Here is a 26,824-nt window from a genome sequence, read left to right on the forward strand (position 1 = left end):
GTTTAAAAAAGAGGCCACATTCAGGAGATATTGCAACTACGACAATTCAACTTTTTATAGTATTCTTTGACCTTACATTTGTTAAAAAGTAACCTAGTTAAACTGTTTCTAAAATGCAGAGGATTTTGGTCATGGTACACATTACTTGCTAATTATTAACTAGGGAAAATTATGCTGTGTTTAACTGGGAGGGTGGAAATCTCTCTCATGTTGCAAAAAAAAAAAAAAAATCCACAGGTTAGGACAAAGACTAGCTAACACATTAAACAGGAAATGCACTCTAAAAGCATTACATTTCTGGGTCCTGGAAGGCAGCCTGGTTCATAAAGTGTTTACCTGGCAGGTAAGACGGCCTGAGTTTAGTCTCCAAAACCTGTGTAAAAGCCAGGCATGCCAGTGCACACTTCTAATCCTCCAGTACTGAGGACTATACCTGAGCGGGTCCCTCTGACTCTCCAGCCAGCCAGTCTACAGCATTTGATCATTTTCAGGCCACGGAGAGACTCTCTCTGTCTCTCTTTCTCTGTCTCTCTCTGTCTCTCTTTCTCTGTCTCTGTCTCTCTCTGTCTCTCTCTCTGTCTATCTCTGTCTCTGTCTCTCTCTCTCTCTGTCACACACATACACACACACACACACACACACACACACACACACACACACACACACATACACATAGTGAACAACTGAGAAACAGAACCAGAAGTTGTCCTCTGGCTTCCACAGGAATACACGAATGTGCAGATGCACACGCACATGCACACAAACAGGTGTACCTGTGCAAACTCACGAACATGAACAAAACACAGTCAGTTTCACTTGTAGTCAAAGACAATTAGAATAATAAGTTCTCTAGATCTTTTGGAACAGAACAAGGACAACACAGAAAACATCTAATTCTGGAACTGTATAGAGAAAGAAGCGTTCATACAACCAAAGCTTCTAGAAAACAAGTTCTTAGTAAGGGTTGGAAATCTTGAAATATTCATGCCATGTGAACCAATCACTAGGGTTCTGGGATTATTTTGAGAACACAATTCTGCTTATAGAAATCTTCTTCAGTACATAGGATTATCTGCAGTCTTGACATATACGGCCTTCTGTGTATTGATGTGCATTCTTTTCATGGATAATTTGGTCATGAAAGGATGTTTAAACTTGCAAAGCTATATCCTACATTTCTTGAGATGCTCACATGGGTTTTGTTCTTTATTTTGTAATGCAGTGTGTGATCTTTATTTTTGTGCTGTTATTGTTCAGACATTCTTTGTCCCTAAAACAAAACCCACCTGATCATAGTGACTGATCCTTTTAGAGGTGCTGTTGAATTCCTCAAGAAACTTGCTAAGGATTTTTTCTCACAGGACTATCAGACTATAATTTTCTTTTCTTGCAATGTCCTTCCATGTTAATGTGGGCCTCATAAAAGATAAAAAATAAATAGCAAGTCATGGTGGCACACATCTTTAATCCCAGCACTTGGGAGGCAGAGGTAGGCAGATCTCTATGAGTTCAAGGCCAGTCTGGTCTACAGAGCAAGTTCTAGGACAGTTGGGGCTATATAGAAAGACCCTGTCTCAAAAACAGAAATAGTGTTTATAAGTATTCATACATACACCCTAGATGAATAGATGATAGATAGATACATAGATAAATTGATAGACGATAGATAGATAGATAGATAGATAGATAGATAGATAGATAGATAATAGATAAATAAATAACATAGCTCACATCTCAAAGGGAATCGGAGAGAGTTGATTCTGGACCTAAATATTAGTCACAACAGCCTGGGGACATAGATCTGGGTTACCCCAAATACCACACACATTCCAAGGTGGTAATGACTTTATGAAGGTTTCATAGTAAAAGAACAAAGAAAGTATTTTTGAAATTTATGCTGGGAACATCAAACAGATATGTTATGGTAAAGTGAGGAATCTCTGTGATGGGCCTCAGATGTTTTCTGATGAAATACTTAGCTTTTGAGCTGGCTGAGGTGAGGGGTCTGTTTGCCCATTCCAAAAAGGATTTTACCAGACAATCCTAATGATGTTAGGTCAAAAGCAGAGGTAGATGATAAATGGCAATTATGGCAACAGCAGATAGCCCAAGGTCATTTTGCTGTGGACTGTGACTTTCCAGCTCTCTGCCATCACAGTTCTGACCAGTCAGTCCAGACTGTAGCATCCTTAGCTCAGGTGATGACTGGTTTTTTTTTGTTTGTTTGTTTGTGTGTTTTTGTTTTCTAGAAACTCCCTTTATGAATGTTTTTACTCTTTTGATTTTGTAGAAGTTTGAGGATGATTGGCACTAATTTGTGGTAGAATCCAGCTGTGCAGACATCCAACAGAATGTGTGTCCTATTGCTGTTAAGTAGAATGTTCTGTGTATGTCTCTGAAGTTCATTTAGTCTGAAGTGTAATACAAATCTAAACTTTCCATGGTTCTTTTCTGTCTGGAGGATCTGTGTGTGACCAAGGTAGGAAACTGAAGTCTCCTTCCATTTTTGTGTTGAGCCCATCTCTTCTCCTCTCAGGCCTATTGATTTGCTATTATATATGTGTAATTTGCATATCTTCCTTTCTTCTAGGGATACATGCCAATCACAGGGTCATTTTGGTGTAGAGATTAACTTGAACAGGAATCCATGACAAGGAGCTAGGAGGATAAAAAGATAGCCAGACCTACGGTAATGATAGTGGAACTATCGGTCAGAAGGAGGAGGGGAGGACCCCAGGATCCTCACCTGTACTCTGGCCGTTTCTTCTCTGCTTCCTCCCAGTTGTGAGTGATCTCAGGAGGTGCTCCACCATGGAGGAGTGGAAGGATAATCACAGAGAGGACTCTGTGATGCAGCTCCCATGGGTCATGGGTCATCACAGCTGTGCTGATGCAGCTGTGTGGGATCTACCATTTCCATTAAGGAGTCTTTCACCCATGCTATCGCTAAACACAATAAACTCATTGGTCCCCCCTTCAAGTTCCTGATGGAATCCCTGCTTTGGTTTGTCATTGGTTCCCTTTCTGGGGTGAGAGGTTTGTTCATGTCTCCCCAAAAAGTGAACACAACTCTTCTTGGTGCTTTGCCTTTTTTTTTGGTATGTGGTTGACTTCTTGTCTCTGACCACTTTTGCCTTAAGGTCTATCTGTCTAGGCACCACTGTCCCTGCACTCTCCTGGGTCCATTTGCAGGGAATATCTGTTCTCACCCCTTCCTCCTCCATCTCTGTGTGCTCTCGTAAGTGAAGTGAGTCTCACAAACAGCATATAGTTGGCTTTTTTTGAAACCCAGTCAGCCAGTCTATTTTCTTATTTTTTTAGACTGAATGTAGTCCATTGACATTGAAGGTAATTATTGAAAGGTAAGAACACAATACTGCAGTTTTGTCCACTGTTTTCTGGTGGGTGTGTGAATACTTTCTTCCTTGTTTGTCTCTGTTCGTGCTTTGGTGGCTTTCTGAAATACTATGTTTTCAATCATTCTTAGCTTTTGTGAGTATACTAAAGTCACTGGTTTTGTGACTTCCTTTTCTTTAAGGAGATTCAATAGTTATTGAATCCCTGCATGTGTCTTTGGTGATGTAATCATCCCTTCATTCTTCTGAATCCTTGTGCCCCTCATAGTTACTATGCATTCAAGGAAGATGCCACCACCTTAGGCTGTCCGGTATCCTTGGATACGAACAGGCCTTCATTTTTTCTACTAGCCTGGGAGTATCAGGGCTGGGGGTGAGGCAGCTGGCAATTTCCTCAGCCAGCGGAGTTTGCTGTCGGGTTCTCTGGTAAGGCTGGGCCACTGCCTTTGTTCTGAGAACAGGCAGGGCCACTGGCTGAACCCCACTGTCTAGTGAGAGCATCCGTAGGCTCTGAAATCGAGCAGTTCTGCTGCTATCTGGCAACTACAATCGTCTCTGCTCCAGCAGACTGCAGACTGTATTCTCTACGGTTACAGTTTCAGTGTGAAATGTCCCCACAGACTCACAAGTTTGAACACTTGGTCTCTAGCTCATAACATTCATTTTGTGTGGGGGCTGGGGGCAGGGATGTGAAGCTTCTGGAAAATGGGTCATATAGAATGAACGAGGATTGTAGCTTGGCCATCTGTCTGGGCCCCTATTTCTGGTTTTTGGTCAACCCCATGTAACAAGTAGCTGCTATAGGCTCCTGCTCCATATAGTGAACCCTTGACCACGCCTTCCCCACGTTGGCTGGGTCTTCCCTGCCGTGATAGTATCTGAGTCCTTGTACTATGAGCCAAAATAAACTCTCCCTCACAGTTGCTTCTTCAGATATTCTGCTAAGAGATGTAACTCATATGCCAAACCAAGTAGGATTGCTGTTGGCACTCTGCAGTTCAGGAGGGTTGAAGTCTGGCTTCTGTATCAGGCAGAGTTGCTGATTAAAAGGGACAGAAAACTGTTGTCCATAGAAATCACAAACATAGCTCATTTCCAGGACTTGGGGTGGCCTCTGAAGATGGGCTGAGGTGGAATTTGTATTTCTAGATGGGCATGCTAATGCCCCATACTCTGTAGAAATTCACAGAGGACACTGGGGTATGTTCTAGGACTGGATGATGGAGCTGACTCGACCAGGTTGAGATTCTCTCTCTCTTAGGAATATAATGTTCAGTCTGTAAGAGGTAATAAAAATTCAATTTAAACTCTGCAATATTTTAAGTGAACTTAGTGAATCAGTGTCATTGGGTTATAATTGATACGTAGTTAAACTGCAAATACTTAAACTGATAAATGTTTATGTAAACCACCATCACAATCAAGATTGTGAACATACAGCCATCCCCTCCAAAATGACCTCAGGACCCTTGGTAATCCCTCCCTCCAACATTTCACTATTCCTCAAACAAACCACCACTGCATCCTGTCATTATACAGTGATTTTTAGTCTCTGTATTTTTATATGAACAGAATTATAAGATGTGCACTCTATTACCTTACTTTTCATTAATGGTATTTGAGAGTTGTAGCTGTGCTGTTTGACTTGTCAATTGTCCTTTTTTTCTTAAATAGTATTTCACTGTACAAATATGAATATTCCACGCTCGGCTCACTAGCCCACCTATGGTACAACGTTGACGCTTTCAATTTTATTACAGATAAAGCTGGAACACACACATTTGTGTGCATTTCTTTGTATGAACATAAACATCTTTGGGGTAGATATCTAGAAGCAGAATGTCTGTACCATAATGAATGCATGCTTAAATTTATAAGAAAATTGTTTCACAAACAGGTGAACTATTTGACGCTCCCATAAGCAATGTGTGATTCCTAATGTGTGATTCTGAAACCTTTAGACAATGATATAGTCAGTATTTTAATTACAACCATTCTAATAGGTGTGTGATCATGCTTCATTTTATATTTAAGTAGTGATTATGTTTGGCATGTCTTCATGTTTTGTTTGTTTGGTTGGCTGTCTGACTAGTTGATTGGTTTTGCCATCATGGCCACTTGGTGTAGCTTGGATAGAGGCGTCAGTTACTTTTCCTTTTTATTGTGTTGTGTTGCTCGCTTGAGTTTTGAGGGTTGGTTAATATCATCTGGATACAAGTAAGCTCTTTGTCACATGTGATTTGCTTGTCTCTGCCTTGCAAAAGCATTTCCCCCAACCTTGGATTCATCCTTTCATTCTGTAATTCATTCTCTCTTCCAGAGTTGAATAAAACTTACAATTTATTTCTTTATGGATTATACATTTGGTGTCATATTTAAGAAGGATGTGTCTACCTCTCAAACCAAAATATTTTCTTTCTAAGTTCTGTAATTTTGCATTTTACATTATGATCCATTTTGGCTCATGGTGTGTGGTATAAAGCATAGCTCTCAGTTCTCCAAGCATGTAGTGCAGATTTCCAATTGTCTCAGAACCATTTGTTGGAAAACCCTTTCCCTGGCCTGTGTTTTGCCTGGTCACACTACTCAAAGATCAGTAATCCATATTCATGTGAGTTCCTTTCTGGCCACTTAATTCTGTTGCACTGACCTGTTTATCTGCATTTACACAAATGTTCTATTTTTGTTACTGTAGGTTTATAAAACTCCTTACAGTAGTATTGCCCTGATATTTCATCCTCCAACTTCCAAACATTGTACACCTCATCACTTCTGTCTTCTTTAATCATTCTCAAAACTGTTTTGTAGTTTTCTGTATGCAGCCTATTCATACATTTTTTAACATCTGCTTCTAAGTACAATGATGTACTCCCAGGAACTGTTCATGCTGCGTAGGTATGCCCAGTCCATTTCTGTGTTTTCCATTTTTGTGGAAAGCCCTGTCCTTGGACTGGAACTGGAGAACACACCCTGTTCTTCACAGAGTCTTTTTCAATGACTGTGCCAATTTCCTCCATCGAACTGATCTCACCTACACTGTGGTTCTCTCAGCAATTTTCTATCACCTCCTTAAGGTCACAACGTAGTGCCATTGCCTTTTTATTCTCTCTCTTACTCTCTACCAAAGCAACCACTGACTAAGGAGTCAGTGATCATAGGGTGACTATTCCTGGAACAGGGCCTGGCAGCCAGAGAGTGCTCACTCCAAAAAGAAAAAGATAAATAAGCACCTTTGATCAAAGCAACTGCAGCCCAGTGGACATGTTTTTAAATGTTTATGAATAGAAAAGCAAACAAGATTAAGAAAAATACTTGTTGAATTTTCATGTATCCTCTGAACACATAGCTTCATCTCTCATTTTCTGTTTTATTCTTCACTCATACACTTAAGTAGTCATATAAGGAGCAATGGGACCAGGAAACACCTAGCAGTGTTTGTCTTGAGAATGTTTTCTCGGGTCATCAAGGCATCAACCTCTAGTGTGATAGATCCATTGTGAGTGAATTTAATCTCCTACAATGACCACTACTCATGATTTTTAATAGAATCTGTTTTAGCCAATGGCATGTAGAACTCTCTAAAAAAAAATATATTTTCATAAATAAGCAGACAAGGAAAAGAAAACCAGTTAGGAAGTCTTTATTTCTGAGGTAGAGAAATCTCACATGGAAGTCTTCACCATGTCCTTAAAGTATTGTCAGTTACAATTAAACCAAAAGCTCTCACCAAACTGTCAACTCATTTTGTCCTCTCTTCCCTCTGGAAAAAAAAAAAGGTTATATTATTAATTGAGTAGGTAGAGAAGGTAAAAATGTTTTGTTAATAGGGACATAGGAAGGCCTGCTGATGGCATCTTCTGAAGCCTTTGAAGTCTCCCAAACTTTTGTTTCAGTAATTTTTTTAGATTTATTTATTTATTTTAAGACTATGAGTGCTCTATCTGCTAGTATAACTTTATACCAGAAAAGGGCATCAGATCCCACTGTAGATGGTTGTGAACCACCATGTGTTGCACAGAATTGAACTCAGTACCTCTGGAAGAGCAGCCAGTGCTCTTAAACTGCTGAGCCATCTTTCCAGCCCCCTTACTTCAGTATGTTAAAACTAAACCTGTTTTATTAAATTATACTCATTTTAAAGGAATCTAATGGTATTTCTTAGAATCTTTATCAATACAGATTGATATGTAGGGAGAATCAACATCATTATTTAGCCTGGGGCTGAAATTTTTGTTACCTGGAGGAGTTTAAACTCCCAAAGCAGCACGAGTTCTTGAAATCAACTTTGGACCCTGAAAGTCAAGAACACATAAAAATGCTCAGATAGAGAGATGTGGGATGGAGGCAATCACACATTAACTCAGGCAACTCACCCTTGTTTCTACTGTGGGTATAAAAAAACGTGCTTCTAAGTGAGTTCAAGTGGATGTCCTAAAAATATTCTCCTAAGATCCTAGTTATGTAATTAATACATAACTAGTGAACCCTTTTAATCCAGTTCATGAAAACTGATTAACTTTAGCTCAGAAATGTCTACATTGTCATCAATTATTTATATACATTTAATCATTCTCTCCTTTAGGAAATAAATCAAAATTACTGATTCTCTTAATACAGTTTAAATTTTCAATTCCCCCTGATACTTAGGAAAATGTTATTATTTTTGAACCTCAAGAAATGTCCAAAGAAAATTTAATTCTGTCATTATTTTAAGTTACAGATTTGCAGGATATCATTTCCATTCTTTAATGCAGGATGCTCCATGCCAAGACTTTGGGGAATAAAATGTTTCACACGCACCTCTTCTGCAAAACAGGCTTCCTGCTGCTGGCTTTGGCAGCACTTCTCCAAAAAGCTAGAGAAATCAGCAGTGACAGCCTCATGTTGCTCCTCCGTCATGCGAGGCTTTTGCTTCACAAGGTTAATGAGAAGCCTGTGGTTGAAAACAGAAGGAAATACAGGGAAGTCTGTTATGCAATGGCGCTTTCCCAAACTGCTTTTAGTAGAACATGTTAGAGCTCTGGTAGTCCCACCCTTAGCCAGTACTCATTCCACTCATTGCCAGGCTTAGTCCTTCCAGTTTTCATCAGAAAGACTGAGGCTGGAAACATGCTAAGCTGCTGGCCTGCCCTGGTGCAAGTTACAGATGAAACACCACGTCAGGGTTCAACATGCTTTTATGGAGGGAACTGTGTGGTCTCTGTCTTGCTTGCCTACATTATCCTTTCCTATTCCCTCTTCTACAGTGTGGTTTATCCATGAACACAAGCCCGACATCTAGATGCTGACACCTGCCACTGTCATACCTCAACCCAAGGATCACTGGCCGCCTACACTACTCACTTAGCAGTGATTGCATGGTGGACATAAAGCTGGCAGGGCAATAGGGAATGCTTGGGAGAAAAAGCACCATTCTTATTACTCTCTTCTGACTGAGGTGAAGAAAAATGGAAGAATGGGTCTCCCAAGGAAGGAAGGCCCTGTGCAAAGCCAGTGAGTATTAAATTTAAATTGAAATGCATGGGTATTTGAAGAATGTATCACTATTACAGAATGTCGCTTGTCATCGATGAAATGTGTATTCCCTTTTATTTTAACAATATGGTCTAGTCAATATAATTAGCCTGCTTATAAATGCAGTCACACATTTCCTACAATTGGAATGGAAGTACCCAGACTCACTACAAAGATCTCTCCTAATTTTTCAAAATAGATCATCTAATGTCCTTCTACCCAAAATATATCACAGTTGTTAGGACAGAGATAATTTTTCATAAAGGGAAAATTGTCTGCCTTAGTGGATTTTTCCAAACCAACTTCCCCCACAAGGCTGTATGAAAACTGAAACAGAACTAATTCCAAAGAGACACATTAGTGCTTCAAGGGCAGTTCTGGTCTACACAACCTATGAGTTACAGAAATGTAAAGCAGGAGTCTCGGCTCCTCCCTCCGGCATTGGTAGAACAAAACAATGTCTTACTCTTGCTTCATGGTCTGCAGAGCTATGCCCTGAGCTTGGCACAGATCCTTGGTCAAGGTGAATTTGTCCTCAGAAAATGGTGGAGGGACATAGCTTTCATCTATCACCAAGCTGGTGATGCATGGCCTCCTGTTGGAATATGAAGAGTTGCAGCAGTGGCCAATACCGGGGTTCAAAGGGTTTGCTTCATGTCTTATACACAAGTGTCCAATGAAAAGGTCAGCCTGGTTAGGAAAATGAAAAGGAAGAAAGCAGGGAAATAAAATTAGCTACCAAGTTGGCTCACAGTTCCTGAAATGTCATGTAGTGACATCCAATGGAACTTATCACGAATATTTCAGGAAAACTTGCTATGTACTTTTGTTGCCATACTAACAGCATGTTGTGAACTTAAATGTTTGCTCATTTGCTTGGGATAAAACAGTATGGATTGACAGATTTTAACACATGTGACATTGATGAAAGCCCTTTAGCTGGCTGAAACATGCTTCTAGTTGAACACAGACTTTCAAAAAGGAAAAATATCTCTATCTTGATGTGTACAAATCAATCAGTAGGTTGTTTTCTATGTGTATCTGGTTGAGTTTTGCTTTTCTTTAAACGTTTGTTTTATTTTTAGGCATGTGTACATAGGGGTGGACGTGGGTGCCTGTGGAAGACAGAGGCATCAAATCTCCATGGATCTGGAGTAAAGGGTGTTTGAGAGTCATTTTCAGTGGGTGCTGAGAACCAAACTTGGGTCCTCTACCAAAAGTACAACAGTTTTTTGTTGGTTTGGTTTGGTTTGGTTTGGTTTGGTTTGGTTTGGTTTGGTTTGGTTTGGTTTGGTTTTGAAACAGGGTCTCACTGTACAACCCTGGCTGTCCTAGAGCTCACTCTGTAGACCAGGCTGGCCTCGAACTCAGAGCTTTGCCTGCCTCTGCCTCCCGAGTGCTGGGATTAAAGGAGTGCACCGCTCCCAAGCAGTACATAATTTTAACTGTCCAAGCTATCTCTTAAACTCTGAAGTTTGGGGTTTAATGCAGAGAATCACTTTCTGAAGGTCAGAATAGAACAAATCTAACCTTTGCAATTTTTATTACACACACACACACACACACACACACAATTCATAGAAAATAAATGGGTGTGTAAATGTGTGTTTAAGGCTTTAATATAGATTCTTCCTATCTCACATACTTCAAAGATATCTCTTAAATACCTAGTTATAAATTTTAATTATTTTTAGCATGTTTGTGTGCTTACTGTTCTCAGGCTAAGTCTATGTGAGTAATTCAGATTACCTAGTCTAAGACAGTCACCCTAGAAAAATGGTACAATTTTTATTCTTAAGTATCAAATGCAAACAGCTCAAGCTTACTGACAGAAGTCTTCTTTCAGTGTGACATGAAAATGAAGGAGCTTACTATCCAGAACATAGATCTTACTCCTGTACTTTACCTAGGGAACAAGCTGTCCCAAATAGGACAATAAAAGATAAGACTGGCCTGCAAAAGGCAGATCCCTAACTATGGCTAAAATAAGATAACTAATTGCAATATATTGTAAGTAAGGCTTTGCTTTGCTTTTCAAATATTAAATTAAGAATTTAGATAATACAAATAAGTTGAATAACATATTGGCGATTATCCTTCCTATGCATAAAGCTTGCTTATATATTGTTGAATAAATTCGCTGCACGTCTACCAGGCATTCTAAAAGGATAGGAAGCCTGGATGAAGGCAAACCACTGAGAGACAGCACTCCCACAAACCCCTCCATTTGAACTCACTGAACAAACCAAGCAATGCCATTTCCACTATTTCTCCTAGGATGGAAATATGAAACAGCTTCAAGTCAAACAGAGCAGAAATGAGAGAGGATACTCACCGCTCCCTCACCACAGGCAGACCATTTATCCTCGCTGAGCTGGCAGCATGTGGATGCAATGCCCACCATCTTCCCAGTGAGGTCAATCAGCTCTGCTGACGTCATCTGAGGGATTTTCCTTGTGTAAGTAATGAGGAACCTGAAGGAAGTATTTTTACAGTGTCGTCATGAGTTTTCACTTCTCCCTCCTTCTCAAGGACCTACTTTTGGTGTCAGGAGACATGAGCACGTGGCTCAGCAATTGAGAAGTTTTTATTCTGACATCACTCCACATGCTCCCCTCTTCCCCACGTATCACTATGGGATGCAGATGCTGGAGCAGCGGGCTATCTTCCCAACCTCAGCACTTCCTTGATTTCAGCTGTGACCTTTGGGTGTTGGAACCTTGATAGGCTGTGAGCAAAATGGACTCCTCTCCTGCCAAAAGCTGCAGGGTTTGGGGAACCTGCAGCCAGTCCAATAGATAAGATTTCACAGGTGTTCTTGTGGATCCCTAAGTGGGAACGACCTGGGAGGAATCCTGTAACCAATTTTATACTGACTTCTGTCCAACTGGAAGTGAGGGTAGGAGTGGCTTAAGAATTTAAATTTATGTTTCCCCTACCTATTGAAAGTGCTACATCACTGAACACAACCACAACAATAACTTACTCCTTTTGTAAGTAGTAGGCCCCTAGCTTCTGGAAGAGAGCACAGCTCTGCTTCGACAGGGCCTGGCTCTCCTCAACGTGTTTTTGCAGTTCTTCTTCCTAAAAATACAGATATTATTACATGCATTTTTTCTCTCCTTCCAGACACACAATTTTCTTTATGCCAGTATCTTATTCCTTTACAAAACCCATCTTAGAAGCCTTTATAAAACATTAAAGATGATAGACTGTGAATTTGAAAATTAAAACAAATGAACTCTTGAGAACACAACCACTAGATAGAAAACTGCAATTTCTGTATAAGATTTTGCCTTCCCAAAGCTGTCAAAAATGAATATTCTCTCTATTTCTATTCACCATGGAGCATTTGACCAACATTTTTATTTCTTATATAAGCCATTGGTGGATGGAATAATTACTTAAGAGTTAGGTTGCTAGTTTATAAGTATAATTAGCTAATTGCTAGTTAATAATAGTTACTTTTTATTTTAATAAAAATAGTTTACTTTTATTATTTGGTGAGGAGCGTGCCCAAGGACATGTGTGGAAGCCTCTCCAACATGGTGGAGCAGGTTTCTTTTCCTTCTCAACTCAGGTCCCCTTCAACTCAGGTCCCCTTCAACTCAGGTCCCCAGGCTCATGGTACAGGTACCTTTTCCTGCTGGACCATCCCTCTGGCCCACAAACAGTGTTTTCAATGCTTCTTTATCAATGCAGTTTTACAGATTATGCCCCAAATTCCAGAGCAGCCTACCACATTGTCCTGGCATGCAAGTGAACTTTCAGGCTGGGAACACTTCTCCAACATCTCCTGGTATGTTTTAGCAATTCTTAGAATAACTGAGACAGCATAGTTGGGATGTCTTCTTGAATATTCATAAAGAAAGCTGAAATATGTAGGAAAAATATCATGTTGTTGGAACTAAGACCAAATTACACTATTAATTCCCTAACCATTTCTATGTAATAGAGCATATAGGCGTTAAAAATCAAATAGCAGGTGAAACAGAAAAAACAACATAATTTGAACTCTATAAACAGCAAAACTCTTAATGCAGGCTATACATAGTCCCTTAAATTACTCTGTAAAATGTCCTTTCATGGAAACATGACATCTGCCAGAAAATAGATGGAACTGGAAATCATTAAGTTAAGTGAATAAGCTGGATTCAGACAAACTCAACTATTTTCTCTCATATGTGGATCTGGGTCTAAAACTATGTATATATGCATGTGAAATTATTTCTAATTGAAGAAGAATGATACAAACAATGCTGTTTTATTTTATTTCATATCTCATGTTGGCTTTTTAACGGTGAGATTTATAATCATTTATCCAACAGATATGTTTTCCAGAGAGCACTGTATGCTGAAATTGCTCTAAACAGTGAAGAGCTAATGCCATGTAGGAGAAAATATCTTTCCTCCCCAAAGCATCTGTTATAAGGAGGCAGAAGCAAGCTTAAAACGGGTTGTCTATCTTTGGTAGTGACAAATCAATGGAGAGAAAGAAAGATGGAGAGCAGAAAGAGAGGTAGCACCCAATGAGGAGTAGTCACTGATTGGGCTTGTGGTCAAGCACAGCTCCTTTGGGTAAGGGAAGGAAGTGCAAGGGTGTGGAGGAAGACCATTCTCAGCTCAGACAATTTCCACTGCCAACATTCTTTGCCACTGAAGGCCTGTCTCTATGAAGCACACTATTAGGTTTCTTAGATGTGTATGCACATAAAAGTTTGAAGATTGCTCTTTAATACTAATTGTGTTCCATGGTTTTAGATATTGGTAGTGATTACTTATACCACCAATAGAATCTCTAGCTGTGTCTCCTGAATCTAGTCTTTTTTTGGTTTACATAATTTTATTTAGTGGTACAAATGATATGTGAATTATCTGATTTTAAGGCAACAAAAGAGCTATGTCTTCTGGGAATACTGGAGAGAAAATTGAGCCATTGTTTTTACTGCTGCATTAGAATTAGACTCTCATGTTGAGAAAGGCCCTCGGAAATCATTAAGTATAATATCCTAAGAGCTGCACAAATCTCTCTTCTAATAGTGTTCGCAGGTACACACAGTAAAGGATAAGCTATTAATTTGACTGTTGGCAAATAGAATGAATACATGCCTATTGATTCTACAACAAAAAACTACCATTGTGAAAATGTCCTAAACTTGTTTTCATTGGCTTAAAATTTCAATGAATAGTGAGCAATCGGCTTCAATGAAAGACTGTCTATCTGGCTCTAGCTATTGAGTTACATTTAGGGGAATGGTTTTTCAAAACATGTATAGCAAGAGAATCTATTCATGATCTTGGGCCCTTCTTGTTTTCAAATTTAATTTTATTTATCTATTATTACTAGAGGGGCAGGCACATATGCCATAGCATGCATGTGTTGTCGAGGAGCACTTTTGGAAACTGGTTCAGTCACTTTCCTTGGTTTGAACTCAGGCAGTCAGGCTTGTGTGGCAAGTACTTTTCCCCACTGTGCCAACTTGCCAGCTTAAGCCTTCCTTATTACAGAAATATCTAGATTATCTTTGAAAGTTCATGGTGGCTATCATATGAGATATGTAAGTAGGATAGCATTCCTCATTTCAGAGAAAATATAAAACAAAATTTAGATTCATAAGCAAGCCAATTAATAATGGTCATTGTGGAAGTCTCATCACTACCATAGATCTCATTCCCTAGTCACTGGTTCCCTGCTTGCAGCTCCTTAGCATCACAGCAGCAAGACAGACAGCCTCAACTGAGCTCAAAGACTACAGCCACCACTCCCCACGCCAGCAAAACAAAGTTTCTCATCACATGATGATCTTTATCACTGTGAACATACATTTATGGAGCATGTTACCTTGCCATGAACATGATTTTTTCCTCTGAAGAAAACTGGCCAAAATTTCTATCTCCCAAAAACCCATTTAGATTTGGAGATAACCCTTCAGGTCTGTCATCGTTTTCTGCATGAATTATGCAATAGCCAAGTTCCAGTGTGGGTAATTTGCAGCATTCTGCTATTTTGCTTGACAGAATATCTTTTTGAGAACATATATACGACATGACTTTTTCCTGTAATGGGTATAACAAAATATAAATCTCAAAGATTTATCCTTTAAGGTAGGAACTTAAAGCTTAAAAAGGAAGTAGAAGAAGAAATCAATGGAAAGGTGAAGAGAAAAATCAAGAGCCAACACAGGCATTTTGCTTCATCTCTCTTTCAGCTTTCACCTCCTCTCTCTCTTCCCTTTTGATTTTGCTCACCTTGCTTTTCCTCGTTGCTTTCTGATTTGTTCGAGATCTCTTTCCTATAAGTCCTTCTTTCTATTTGAATAAAAAAAATCTTCAAGAAACGAAGGAAATATGCTGCTCAAACCACACAGCATCTTTTTATTGGTATTGAAATTTTCCAATGGGCAATGTTTGCAGCAGGCATTCTAACCTTGCCAGCTCTCCCCTCCATCCTGATCAGAAAGATATGCAGTGACCCACTCTGCCCTCCAGAGGGCAGTCTCTAGACAACAAACCCGCAGTGAAAAAATCTTGGAGAGAAAACTTTTGTCTCTGCTCAGGGACATTATCAGCTGTGACTGTTGAAATCTAACATTCAGTTGTTAAAGCCTTCCTTAAAATACTGAAATTATTTTTGTCTACTCTCAATGAAAAAGTAACTACAAGCTCCAAAAGTTAAAAGATAATTTTTAACCGTCTATGAAAATCAATAAAATTGTTACTTACAAACCAAGAAAGCTGTTGTCAAAGAAAAGCAAAATACTTTTTGCCAGTATTCCTAACTGACTGATGAATTCTTCATGTGATGAGCAAATAAATACCCAAATCTATGCTTCCTGATTCATCCACTCCTCACCACAGGGGTGCCTGCTACCCTAGTATCTGTCCAGCTCTGTCCCTGGCAACCCCTGCCACCTGCTGACTTCCTTAACTACTTCTACAAAAGAACCATGGGAGTGTACTGAAATGAGTCTTTCCTGCCCCAGTTTCCAAGTCACTTGAGCCTCTAACAACAGTGATTTTTTTCAAAGTCTCCTTGGTGTCACAAGGTTGAGAGGGGAAGAGATTTGTTGTATGTAGACTTCTTGTTCCATGTCTAGGAAGCCCAGGATTGGCCCAAAATTGTCATGCCATGTACATGACCACTTCTTATAGGTTCTATTGCTAGGAGTTTGGAGTTTTAATTCATTTGGATCCCTTTATTCACACCTCTGCTTGCCATGAATGGACATTTTCCCTTGTGCAACAGTTTCTTGGGTTATTTTTACTTATAAATCTGTCATCAAACTATGACAGACTCTCTTGATGTAACATGCATTGTCCTGTAGAGATATCAGTGAACAAGACAGTCTATAACTCCATGAAGGCCATTGTCTTATCTCTCTGATCAAACTATACATTCCTTGATGTCCTTTTATGTTTTCCTAGTGTCTCTCCATAGTGAACCAGCAGCTCGCTAGCTGGTAGAAGATACTCACTGTATTTCAGTCAAGTAAAGAAACAAATGTGCCTTAGTCTCACAAACAGGGGCAGGGGTTGCTAAGGCCTGAAGTGAAAGCTGAGATCAAGAACATAGCTTAAATTCTACCTTTAGAAAGCCTACAACTTCACAAGGTCACAGCTACCATACACTGTGTCCTGGCCAAGGAAGGTGGCCTTCATTTAGAGTGAGACAAAGTGAAAAGGGAGAAAGCAGAAACCATCTCATAGAAAGAAAAAGACTCCTACCCCATCCTGCAGGCACTCCAGCGCATTTCCTAGACAGCACTCCTCATGGATGTGGGACACATCCAGGACCAGCTTCTCAATCTCAGTAAAATTTGCCCTGGGAAGCTTTTGACTTAGCTTAATAATGGTTCTGGAAGAGGAAGATTCAAAGAAAAAAATCAGCTTGTTCATCTATTAGAATGAAATTGCATGTCTATTAAGTGTCTGTTGAGTTACCTCCAAGAGGAAAGAATTGAGATGTCTTAGATCATCAGCTTCAGCCCCACCTCTCCAGGTAGAAGCTCTGTAGATCATGGGCTGGGTCTCCAAATGATTTGTAAGTAATTCATAGCTTTGTAAAGACTTTCTAGGGACTCAAGATAAATAGTGTCCTTGCTTGTTCATCCCTGGTTCTGAATATTTGGGAATCACTTGTCTATAACTTCAGTAGGCAGAAGGTGGAAGCAAGAGAATTGGGAGTTCAAGTCCAGCCTAACTACCAGATTCTGCCTCAAAGGGAACAAATATGTATTTTTATTAAAGAATAAATGGTGAAGGGGTGGGAAAATTCTTTGAGAATAACACCTGCTTTTCATTTCTTAGAAATAAATAGTTGTGAGAAACCAGCAAAGGTTCAGATGCCAAAGCAAGGGAATTAAAGAAGCAGAGCAGGCTCAGTGTTGGAGACAAGTCCTCAGATCAAGGCAGAAGGACAGGACAAATGAGAGCTGCCTGCCTCTGGGGATTCCATTCATGTGAAGGGCGACCTGTGCACTTACCCCGCTCCTGGAGGAGGTGCTTGAGCTGTAGCTACTGATGAGAGGGAGTTTGGGGACAACTGGGGAGCATGTGGCTCTGCTTGCTGATAGATACATTATGCCATTGCTGTAACTGTTTTCTATTTTACTCCTAAGACAGATTTTTTTAAGTGCTTCATGAATTGATCATTAAGTTTCTGGCAGAATTGGGAAGTAATTGAAGGGTAAGTTGGGCCTCTTCCAGAAGGAATTCCCAGCCAGTCTTTGGAACTAACTACACGACTAAAAATGTCCATTGAGTCTCAGTTGTGCACAATACTCATGACTCACATGATTTAGAACTTGCTTTTCACCTGCCACTGGGTTCTGAAGTTGTTGCCTGGAGGGAATATTTTAATGAGAAGCAACACTTTACACAATGGAGCTGAGTAGGAAGCACAGTTAACATGAAGAATTTCTTGTTAGGCCACAAGTCTGAGATGCCTCTCCATGAGGGTTGGCCTACTTTGTAGAAGGGCTAGGAAAATATGGTCTAAGGAGGTGGTGTAGTTTGATTGCAGATGGAAACTAAGGTGTCTAGAACAGGCAAACAGTATAAACCTTGAAATTCTCTCTTGAATATCAACCCAGTGAGGCTTTTTGTAAGTAATAAATGGCCACCTGATCTGATAGCTTCCTTCTGATCCTAAGATTTCATGATTCTAATCGCAGACTCCATCACCAAAGGGGACTTTGCTCAGTAAGAGTGACATTGAGAAAAATAAACAGCAATTCTACAGCGCCTAGATAATTGGTCCATAGAAGCTTAAACTTACATGGCCTGGAGGTTTCGGGATCCAAATTTTCTTATTACTGCACACACATGCTCATTCAGCAAGCTGCCTTCTCTTAATTCCTTTGCGATCGATGCCCTCTAGATGCAGAAGAAGTGAAGTGTTAAAAAAAAAAAAAAGCCCATGTACTCTTTCTAAAAATTAGAAAAGCAATGGGTACAGATAACATGTGAAAGTGCATGGAATATTTTTTTTTACTAAATTTAGAATTACCAGACATTTAAGAAAATTATTTTTAATGACTTTTAGATTAATTATTATGTATGTTTGCCTGAGATTTATTTAAAATACTTCAAAACAAAACATCAAAACAGTGACCATATGGACAGTTGTGCCTTTCCAGCCTCTAGTCAAACTGAAGCCTACTGACTCCTGCTCCATTAAAAAATAATAAAATAAAATAAAAAACTTAAAAAAAATGATTGTGTCATCGTCTAGTATTGAGGAAAGTCATGCACTTCTTAGGAATTTGGGCCTAGTTGGGGCTATATAAGACTCTGTCTCAGCCAGGAAGTAGTGGTGCATACCTTTAATCCCAGCACTCCAGAGGCAGAGGCAGGGGGATCTCTGTGAGTTCAAGGCCAGCCTGGGCTACGGAGTGAGTTTCAGGACAGGCTCCAAAGCTACTCAGGGAAACCCTGTCTTGAAAAAACAAAAACAAAACAGAACAAAAAAAGACTCTGTCTCAAAAAGTAAAAGCAAGCAAGCAAACAAAAGCCAGAAACTAAAATATGTTCCACTTTGCTGACATGAACAACCCCATAAATGTTCAGCTTCTTTAGCTCTGGTTGAACCTGCAGTGTGCTCATCATGGAGTTGTTTATTCTGTATGAATATTATTTCATGTTTGTCATGAGAAGCTGTAGGGACGTATTTCATTGTCCTACTCTGCAGAAGATGCACGATTCCATCATTCTGTCAAGTTTATTTATTACTAAGTCACCATTGCCATGTAGATTGCTGTTACTTCTGCTTTCTTTAAAGATTCCATAAATGCTGATTCATGAAGCCACAAAATATACACATTTTTACTTTGGCCCAAAATTGTACTTTTCCATCATGGGTATTGTTTCTAACTATAACTTTAACTATACAAGGAAATTTCACTGATATTGGGAAAGATTCATTAGGATGAAAAAGAATTACACTCTCTTCTGAAGATGATAGTCTTCACATGAGGCACATTTCCACTTTAACTCTGTTTTCCTGAGCCATAGCTAGACCCCATTTAGGTTCAGATAGCTGCACAAAGATACCACCTTTGTCTGGAAGCATTCCTCCGCATTTTCAGCTTTGCAGCAAACTGGAACTGCTTTGTCGTACTGAGCAGCCAGGGAGAGAATGGTAGGTGCATACAGGAAGGGGTACCTTCTTGACACTTCGTAGATGACCCTGTGAAATGGACAACACTTGGCAATTTGCAAACATGTAAAAAATGGATGGACTGCAATGCTCTGAAGTGGGCTCTGGGATTTATTTAAAGATTTGCATAACAGCAAAAGCGAGGAAGTGCACAGGGCTTTTACTTTACTGTGCCATTAGAGGGGAAATGTCTGTGCTTCTTCCAGATGCTGTCAAAAATTTTCCTCTCTGACAACCCCAGGAGAAAAGAAAAGATCGAATACTTGGTTCCAGAGTCTATTATGAAAACAAGCAAAGATGCTATGATTCTTATCTAAATGTCTTTTTAAATAAGTCTGCTCAGACATACCTGGAGAATCAACAAGGCCAGACTCCTTAGTCACCATCTTAGCAAGTCCCCTCCCCTCTCTCCCTGTCTCTGTCATATATATGTGTGTGTGTGTGTGTGTGTGTGTGTGTGTGTGTGTGTGTGTGTGTGTGTGTGTGTGTGTGTGTGTGTGTGCGTGTGCGTGTGTGTGTGTGTGTGTGTGTGTAACCCCAGCACTTAGAAGATAGAGACAGGAGGAGCAGAGGTTCAAACCCGTCCTTAGCTACATACTTAGTGCAAGACCAGCTTGGACATGAGACCCTGTCTCAAAAATGACGTGAAATATTTTTAAAGGAAGGCTAGAGGGCAACAGCAGTGCCTGTGAGCATTCATGCAGCCATTTGTGCCGCGCACATTTGTTCCAACATTACCTGACTGTACAATATTAATTATCAGTTTAGTGGGTGAGATACATAAATACTTGGATATTGGAAGTCATTCTTTCATTCAATACTGTTGCATTTTGGGGGTGAAGCAAAATCAAGACTTTAAAGGTGGGAAAGAGATAATATCTCCAGAGACTGAAGGATCAGAGGCTGGGTCTGCATGTGGTCTGTCTTGCATCTCACGGCCTGTATTAACAGGAGCCCTTGAGATATTCTTGGTACAGACCTCAACAGACACACACTTCTACACACTTTGGAGTACACTTGTAGACTACAGAAACACTGACTGCCCGGGGAGTGGTCCTCACCTATTCATGAACATCTCCCTGTTTTCTTTATATGCTTTGCAGCTCTCGGCAGGTTCTGGAAAGCTAAAGGGCATGACAGAGGCCACAGCAGTCTTCTTGCGCTCAAGCAGACACTGGTGTCTCCTCTCCCCACTTTGACTGCAGCAGTCCGAGAGTCCATACTTGTCAGAGATCTCCGTCTCGTGGCACATTTCATCCAGAAACACAGATATCTGGGAAGAGAAAATCTTTGGTTTTTAATGAAAGATGTGGAAAATTTTCTAACATCCCAAATGAGGCCAGTAAATGAAGAAAATCCCCTGTATGTGCTCAATATGTTTCCTCTCAGTCCGATGTGAGGACTTTCCTTGGTAGCTTTTAGGGTAAAGGGCTTCTAATTTACATCCTTGGGTTGCACACAAGACATAGTTATTTTATTTTAAAAGAAAAAGGGAGGACATGCAATAGTTTATCTTTCCTATCTTGATTTTAAATTAAGTGATTTTACTCTTTTATTTCATGAAAAAATTGGCCTCAAGATAATAGAAACTTGGCCTCAAGATAATAGAAACTTCCCTCATTGTTTTATAGATATTCATTTCATTTGGCCCTGTAACAACAGTATGGTAATCTAAAATTGGATATTATTTTCAGTTAAAAGTAAAAATGACTTCAAAGTGGACTAAAAATAGAACCACCCTTCATTAGTCACAATTACAGATTTAGCTACAATATTTTAAAATGCTCTCTTCCTTAGTTCCTAAATTCACTGAGATTGGACAAGATTGGTGTTCTGAAGAAAGCCTCTAAAAAATGCATGTTTTGTCCATTTTAGGAACATCTTTAACTATTATAACTGCTAATATTTTTTTTAAATCTTGACAGTCTTACTAAAGACTGTAATTCTCAATATTCACTTCTTATCATTGATGTTCTCTAAATGGTTGAGATGGTGTCTCTTCATGAGACAATCCTTCCTGGCCTGAAACTGACTTGCCCCAGCCACCTGAGCACTGAGATCATAGGAGTGTGCCGCCATGCTTGTCTCAATTCACCCTTTTAAAGAAACCTTTTGAGTTTGAGGTGACAGACCACCCAATCTGGAACATGGTCCTGAACTCTAATTGAACAAAAAAAAAATCACAATAAGAAGTGTTTTGGGTGTGATTCATGCACATGCTTTTTGTGGGTTTTTTGTTTGTTTGTTTTTTAACTGACTAACAGAGAAAGACAAAAACAAAAATATAAACCAAGGATTCTGATTAACTCAAAAACATTAGAGTTTTAGGGAGCAGATGAGGTTGCCTTCTTTACTGGCTAGATTTCATAATGCCAGAAGGTTCTGTGCAAGCTGCTGGGGGAGAAAAGTCATCTAATCTATTGTCTTATCCAGCTGTAAACTGTACAATTGTTAATTGAACAATAGCCATTAGCCTGGCTAAGGTATACCCACTGGTGCAACAGGGGCGTGACGTTACAAGGGTGACCAACAATGCTCTGATTGGATCTCAGTCCTGCCCTCTCAGTGTAAGACTCACGCCTGCCAATGTAAACTGCCAAGAACATGCCAAGAACCCATGGTTAAGTATGCTGTAGGTCCTAAGAGAGGACCTAGTTTTATTTATTTGACTGAATGGACATAGTATCAGACTGCCTTCTATACCGTCATTGCTATAGCTGGAGCCTAGTCCAGCCCTCAGCTTGCATCCCTGGCGCTTCTGTTTGTGGTGGATGGTGATTAATACAGAGATTGACAGCTGCCAAAGTTCAGAAGATAAGTGACTGTGGGATGCTGTGCACTAAAAGGGACATCTTTAGAGAGGGGACACTCTCTGCCCTCAAGGGTCAGGGTCCATTGAGAAAGAGGAGGGAAAAGGCTGTAGGAGCCACAGATTGCAAGAAGACTTCTGCAAAACTGTTTTTAGACATGACTGGGCAGCAACTGTACACATGAAGTGACAATGGCTATGGTTCTGTACAAGACCTGTGTAAGATCAAGCTAGTCAAAACTCCTCACAAAGCCCCAGCCCTTGCAAAGGAGTTGTTGGCAGTTGATGCCTGCTGGAAGACAAAGAGTAGCTTTTCTTTAGGGTGTAGCCCTTGGCACATGTGCCAGCAGATGGCCCTATGCCCACGCACATACTGGAAGACACCGTGGATTTTTTTTTTTAAAGGAAACAAAACTGAGATAGAGATATAGCAGTAAGGGTAGTCTGGAGGACATGGAAAGAGGGTTTGGAACATGAATGTAATTAAAATACTTTGTATAAAAGTCTCAAAGAATGAATTTTAAAATGTACATTTAAAAAGAGCTCCTCTACAGTGCCCAGACACACAATATTTTGGCTACTTCAACTCCGCTGGGACAGAGCTCTGGGGATTTTGCTCCATACTTGCTAATTCCAACAAGTATAAAGTCCATTTCTATACAAAAGCAAACTAAAGGATAATAACTATTTCATATGAGCTTTTTATACCAGGACAACTGTGTACTTAAACTTGATGGTTTTTCTGAAGTTCTGATTTACCTGGGTATCAAATATTGATGCCCCTGTATGTTTACTATATCCGACAACCCAAAGAATCTGCTATGAGCCTCACACTCACTGTGCTGTGCTGAACAGTGTGAGCAGCCTGCTAAGGACCTTATTTCTGGAGGCAGATATCCTCATTTAAACCTCGGTTCTGCCAAATCAGTTTCCTGCACAGGAAAATTGTCCTCAACCTTGGAGAATTATTATAGAGATTTGATTAATTTAATTATTATTATCATATAATAGTATAACAATGTAATGTTATATAAAATCATAATTATATAAATAAATAGAGGTTATTATATAATTCAGTGATTCAACATTTATAGATTCTACAGGGATTCTAATGATAAGCTGCAGCCAAGTTCTCTTAGATCACTGGACCGATGTTCTGATTGGTGAACATCATCTTCCATGTAGTGTTTGGTTTGCAATGCATTTGCAGTAATCCCTAGAGAGACGTCAGCCACACTGTGTGCACAAGAGAAAATGATCTGCCATTAATAGTTAACACAAATCTCTATGAGGACACTAAATAGACTTAATGTCACCCTGTATATTGTAGATATGAAAGCTCAAAGAAGAGAATGTGTCCATGGTTGCTCAGATAATCTTACTTTGTAACCATAGCTGTGAGTCTCTATTGTTGTTAATGGTGGCTCTTCTTAGCAGCCACCTGCTCTGTGACAGTGCTGTTCAGGATTCCAGGACTAATGCTTTCATACAACAGGTTTTCAAACAACTAAAGGCAAATGTTCCTGGTTCCTTCTCTTCTACAGCCTACATGTTGGTCAAGTTTCAAAGGGGCTTTTCTTTCTGTTCACTCACCTGGTTTTCTAAACACCCTCCATGCTGCTCATCACTGGTGGGTTTCTTAATCGCAGTCAACACATCGCTTATCATTTTGCTTACTTCCTTGATAGTGGCTTCCGGAATAAACTGGGTAAAGGTGATGGTTGCACTGAAATAAAACCACATGCAGAGGCTTAAGGACTAGACTCGGGTCACACTTGCCTTCCAAGCACAGCTTTTCCTGTTGGTGGCTTGTGTTCTGATCTGTTCAGAAGGCACCCTTTGCTAAAAGTCTGCATAAAATTGGATTCTAGTCCCTTAGAAATGAATGTCAGCTCTCTTTCTGTCCTCCTCACCCATAAAGATGGATGTTAACTCTTAAAAGTCAAAATAAACAGATTTCCCAAAAACGTGCATCCTCCTTTTTAGACTGCTGCTTGTGTGATACATTGGTAACTGTGAAGACCTGTATTATTTACAGGTTCTTTTTCTTACTTAATTTAAGCAAAGATTAAGGTCTCCTGTTCTGTTTCTCCTATCATGGCTGAACTCCAATCCTAGATTGTGGTAGTCTCAGACTGACTCAAAGTGATATGTGTTCAGGTTTCTGCATATAAATATCACCAGTAACATGTGTGTTTAAATTCCTTACTATAAGTTTCAAATGGGTAGAACAGAGGCAACATTTAAAGGAATAAAAAGTCCTCCACAAATAACAAAAATAAAGATATTTCACTCCCTATGACTTGATATGAAACAGTCTGCAAACTAGAGAATGTTGCAGTATCTTTCTATTGGTACTGATAAAGACAGATTCCTACACTTGTACGGAGCTATTACTGACTGCTGAGAAGTTAATCTTCAGTTTTGAAAATCTGATTTGATTTGCTTCATGGAATTCCCGGCAATGTATAGGTTAACATGCAAGGCATTGCCCCAAGTTCAACATTTTGCATGTCTGTTTAATATTCAGTATCAGTGAAGACTTAAAATTGTCCAATTCCCTCCTGTAACTTAAAAACAATGTATATTCAGTTGTCTAAAGATTTGGGGGGGGGGGCATGGTATATCTGCAATGCAAAACAAAACTTACAGGTTAAGTATATTCTTCTCTGTCAAGCACTGGGGAGCATCTAACGTGGAAGCTGAGAAACAAAAGAGATTTTGACACATGATCATTTCAGCTGGGAAAGCAATCCTTGTTGAATTTAAACCCAAACTATAACTTTTAGAACTAAAAAGTTATGAATAACCACCTGTCCAGATATCTTAATTTTACACTTGGGAAAACGAACAAAGCTAAGGAACAAAGTTATCCAGAATGATCAGTTGCAGACTTACCACTAATACTCATATTTCAGGTTCCCTAACTATTTGGCTCCCTAATAGTACAGTGTTCTAACTGACTTATTTTAGAAGCCTTTGGACATAATTATGCTACTGTTGGCCCATTCACAGGGATGCTTTTCACAGAGTCAAACTTTTCAGAGTCAAACAATTAGCCCTTACTGAGAATAAAGATGTTACTTTTTTGTCAGTCTGAAGGAACTAGGAGTGTGGCTTGGTTTCCATGTATAATGCATGATATTAAATATGTATATGAGATTAAATAAATTAAATAACATCAAAAATTGATTGAGCATGGAGTGTAAAAAACTGTTCTAAACATTACTGTGGTTTCATAAGCCTCTTGTAAAATTACATTTATCCTTTGTCTAAATCTATCTACCAGTTAAATATTTTTTCTCATCTACAACAGTAAATATGCCTAAATCAAGACACCTGGAGAGATGCAAATGTGAAAATTTTTAAGAATTTTGTTATAGAAAAATACCTCCCGAATTATATAGCATCTTACCTATTCCAAACTCATTTCTATGCAGCATTCTGGATTCAGCCAAAGTTAGTAGGAAGACGAAGAAAATGGATACCCTCCTCTCCATGGTTGCTAGTTTCTCCGGTGCTAGCAGTGGTGGAAGCGGAATATGGGAGCAGTCCCGCTGATGTTCTTTTATATCCTTCTTAAGTGATGCCTGTTAACTAGTAACCATCTCTTAGCAAACATATTACTCTATTTCCTTACGTTGAAATGAGGCAATTTGCCAATAATTAACAGCAGAGGGGTCATTCGTATCTGATGTTCAAGGACACAGACCACTTCAGAGTGCAAAACAGAAAAACATCTTGCAAACGCTGCAAATGTTCTTCTCCACCTACACTGTTCAAATAGGTAATTCCCCCTACACTGAAGAATAATTTATTCCAACTTAAAACATTGATATAGCCATAAAGAAAAGATACCAGACTTATTATGTAACTAAAAATGCATTAATTTTTAAAAAAGAATAAAATATGTATCATATGCTAGGCACTGAACATATTGCTTAGCTAATTAAGACTCTTTGTTAATGGATATATTTCTTGATTATAGTATTATTATTTAGCTCAAAAATATTTGTCACTCGGGTATATTTTATTTAGTGTGCTGTGTATGGTTTAACGCAGAAAACTTAACAGTATAACCCTTGATGAACCAAGTCCTATTCTAATTTAATCTACCAAAGAATAATTCTGTATGTATGTCAGAGAGTGGATCAGCTTCATCATCCACAATTCTGTATGTATGTCACAGGTAAGTGGGTCAACTCCATCATCCACTCTGCAGCTCAAGATGATTAAGGTAATAATAAATAATGATCACTGATAGACTTCTGACCCTAAGAGTAATTCTTCTCATACCTTCACCCTCTATGTCAGAGAGTCTTATGAGGATTTTTAATTTCTCTACACATTAGAGTTACTGGAGAACTGTTAAAAGTTCCCAGTGCTTACCTAAACCGTAACTCAGACCAACAAGTCAGAACCTGTGGACTTAAGATCCAGGCATCAGTGCTTTCTGAGACTTCATATGTAATCAATTTCATTTATTAA

The 26,824-nt window shown here is 39.3% G+C and overlaps 1 protein-coding gene across 1 annotated transcript; it reads right to left on the reverse strand.

The window, feature by feature from the left end:
• Window positions 1-7,603: 7,603 nt before the first annotated feature.
• On the reverse strand, window positions 7,604-25,845 carry LOC118592520 (alpha fetoprotein). Its single transcript, XM_036201570.1, has 14 exons — window positions 25,752-25,845; window positions 24,987-25,038; window positions 23,930-24,062; window positions 20,589-20,800; window positions 19,425-19,557; window positions 18,148-18,245; window positions 16,596-16,725; window positions 14,713-14,927; window positions 12,610-12,742; window positions 11,857-11,954; window positions 11,206-11,344; window positions 9,337-9,560; window positions 8,157-8,289; window positions 7,604-7,648 (listed from the first exon to the last, which is right to left on the reverse strand). The coding sequence occupies exons 1-14, from the start codon at window positions 25,834-25,836 to the stop codon at window positions 7,604-7,606; spliced, it is 1,830 nt and encodes a 609-aa protein (XP_036057463.1). The 5' UTR covers window positions 25,837-25,845.
• Between the last annotated feature and the right edge of the window lie 979 nt (window positions 25,846-26,824).

The sequence above is a fragment of the Onychomys torridus genome, chromosome 10, assembly GCF_903995425.1.
Source record: "Onychomys torridus chromosome 10, mOncTor1.1, whole genome shotgun sequence".
Classification (NCBI taxonomy): Eukaryota; Metazoa; Chordata; class Mammalia; order Rodentia; family Cricetidae; genus Onychomys; species Onychomys torridus.

Excerpts from the sequence above, each read along its gene's own strand:
- LOC118592520 (XM_036201570.1), bottom strand. The coding sequence starts at position 25,836 with ATGGAGAGGAGGGTATCCATTTTCTTCGTCTTCCTACTAACTTTGGCT. Across the intron at positions 25,039-25,751 it reads TAGAAATGAGTTTGGAATAG|CTTCCACGTTAGATGCTCCC; the intron begins GTAAGATGCTAT and ends TTTGTTTCTCAG. Across the intron at positions 20,801-23,929 it reads GAGGGTGTTTAGAAAACCAG|ATATCTGTGTTTCTGGATGA; the intron begins GTGAGTGAACAG and ends TTCTCTTCCCAG.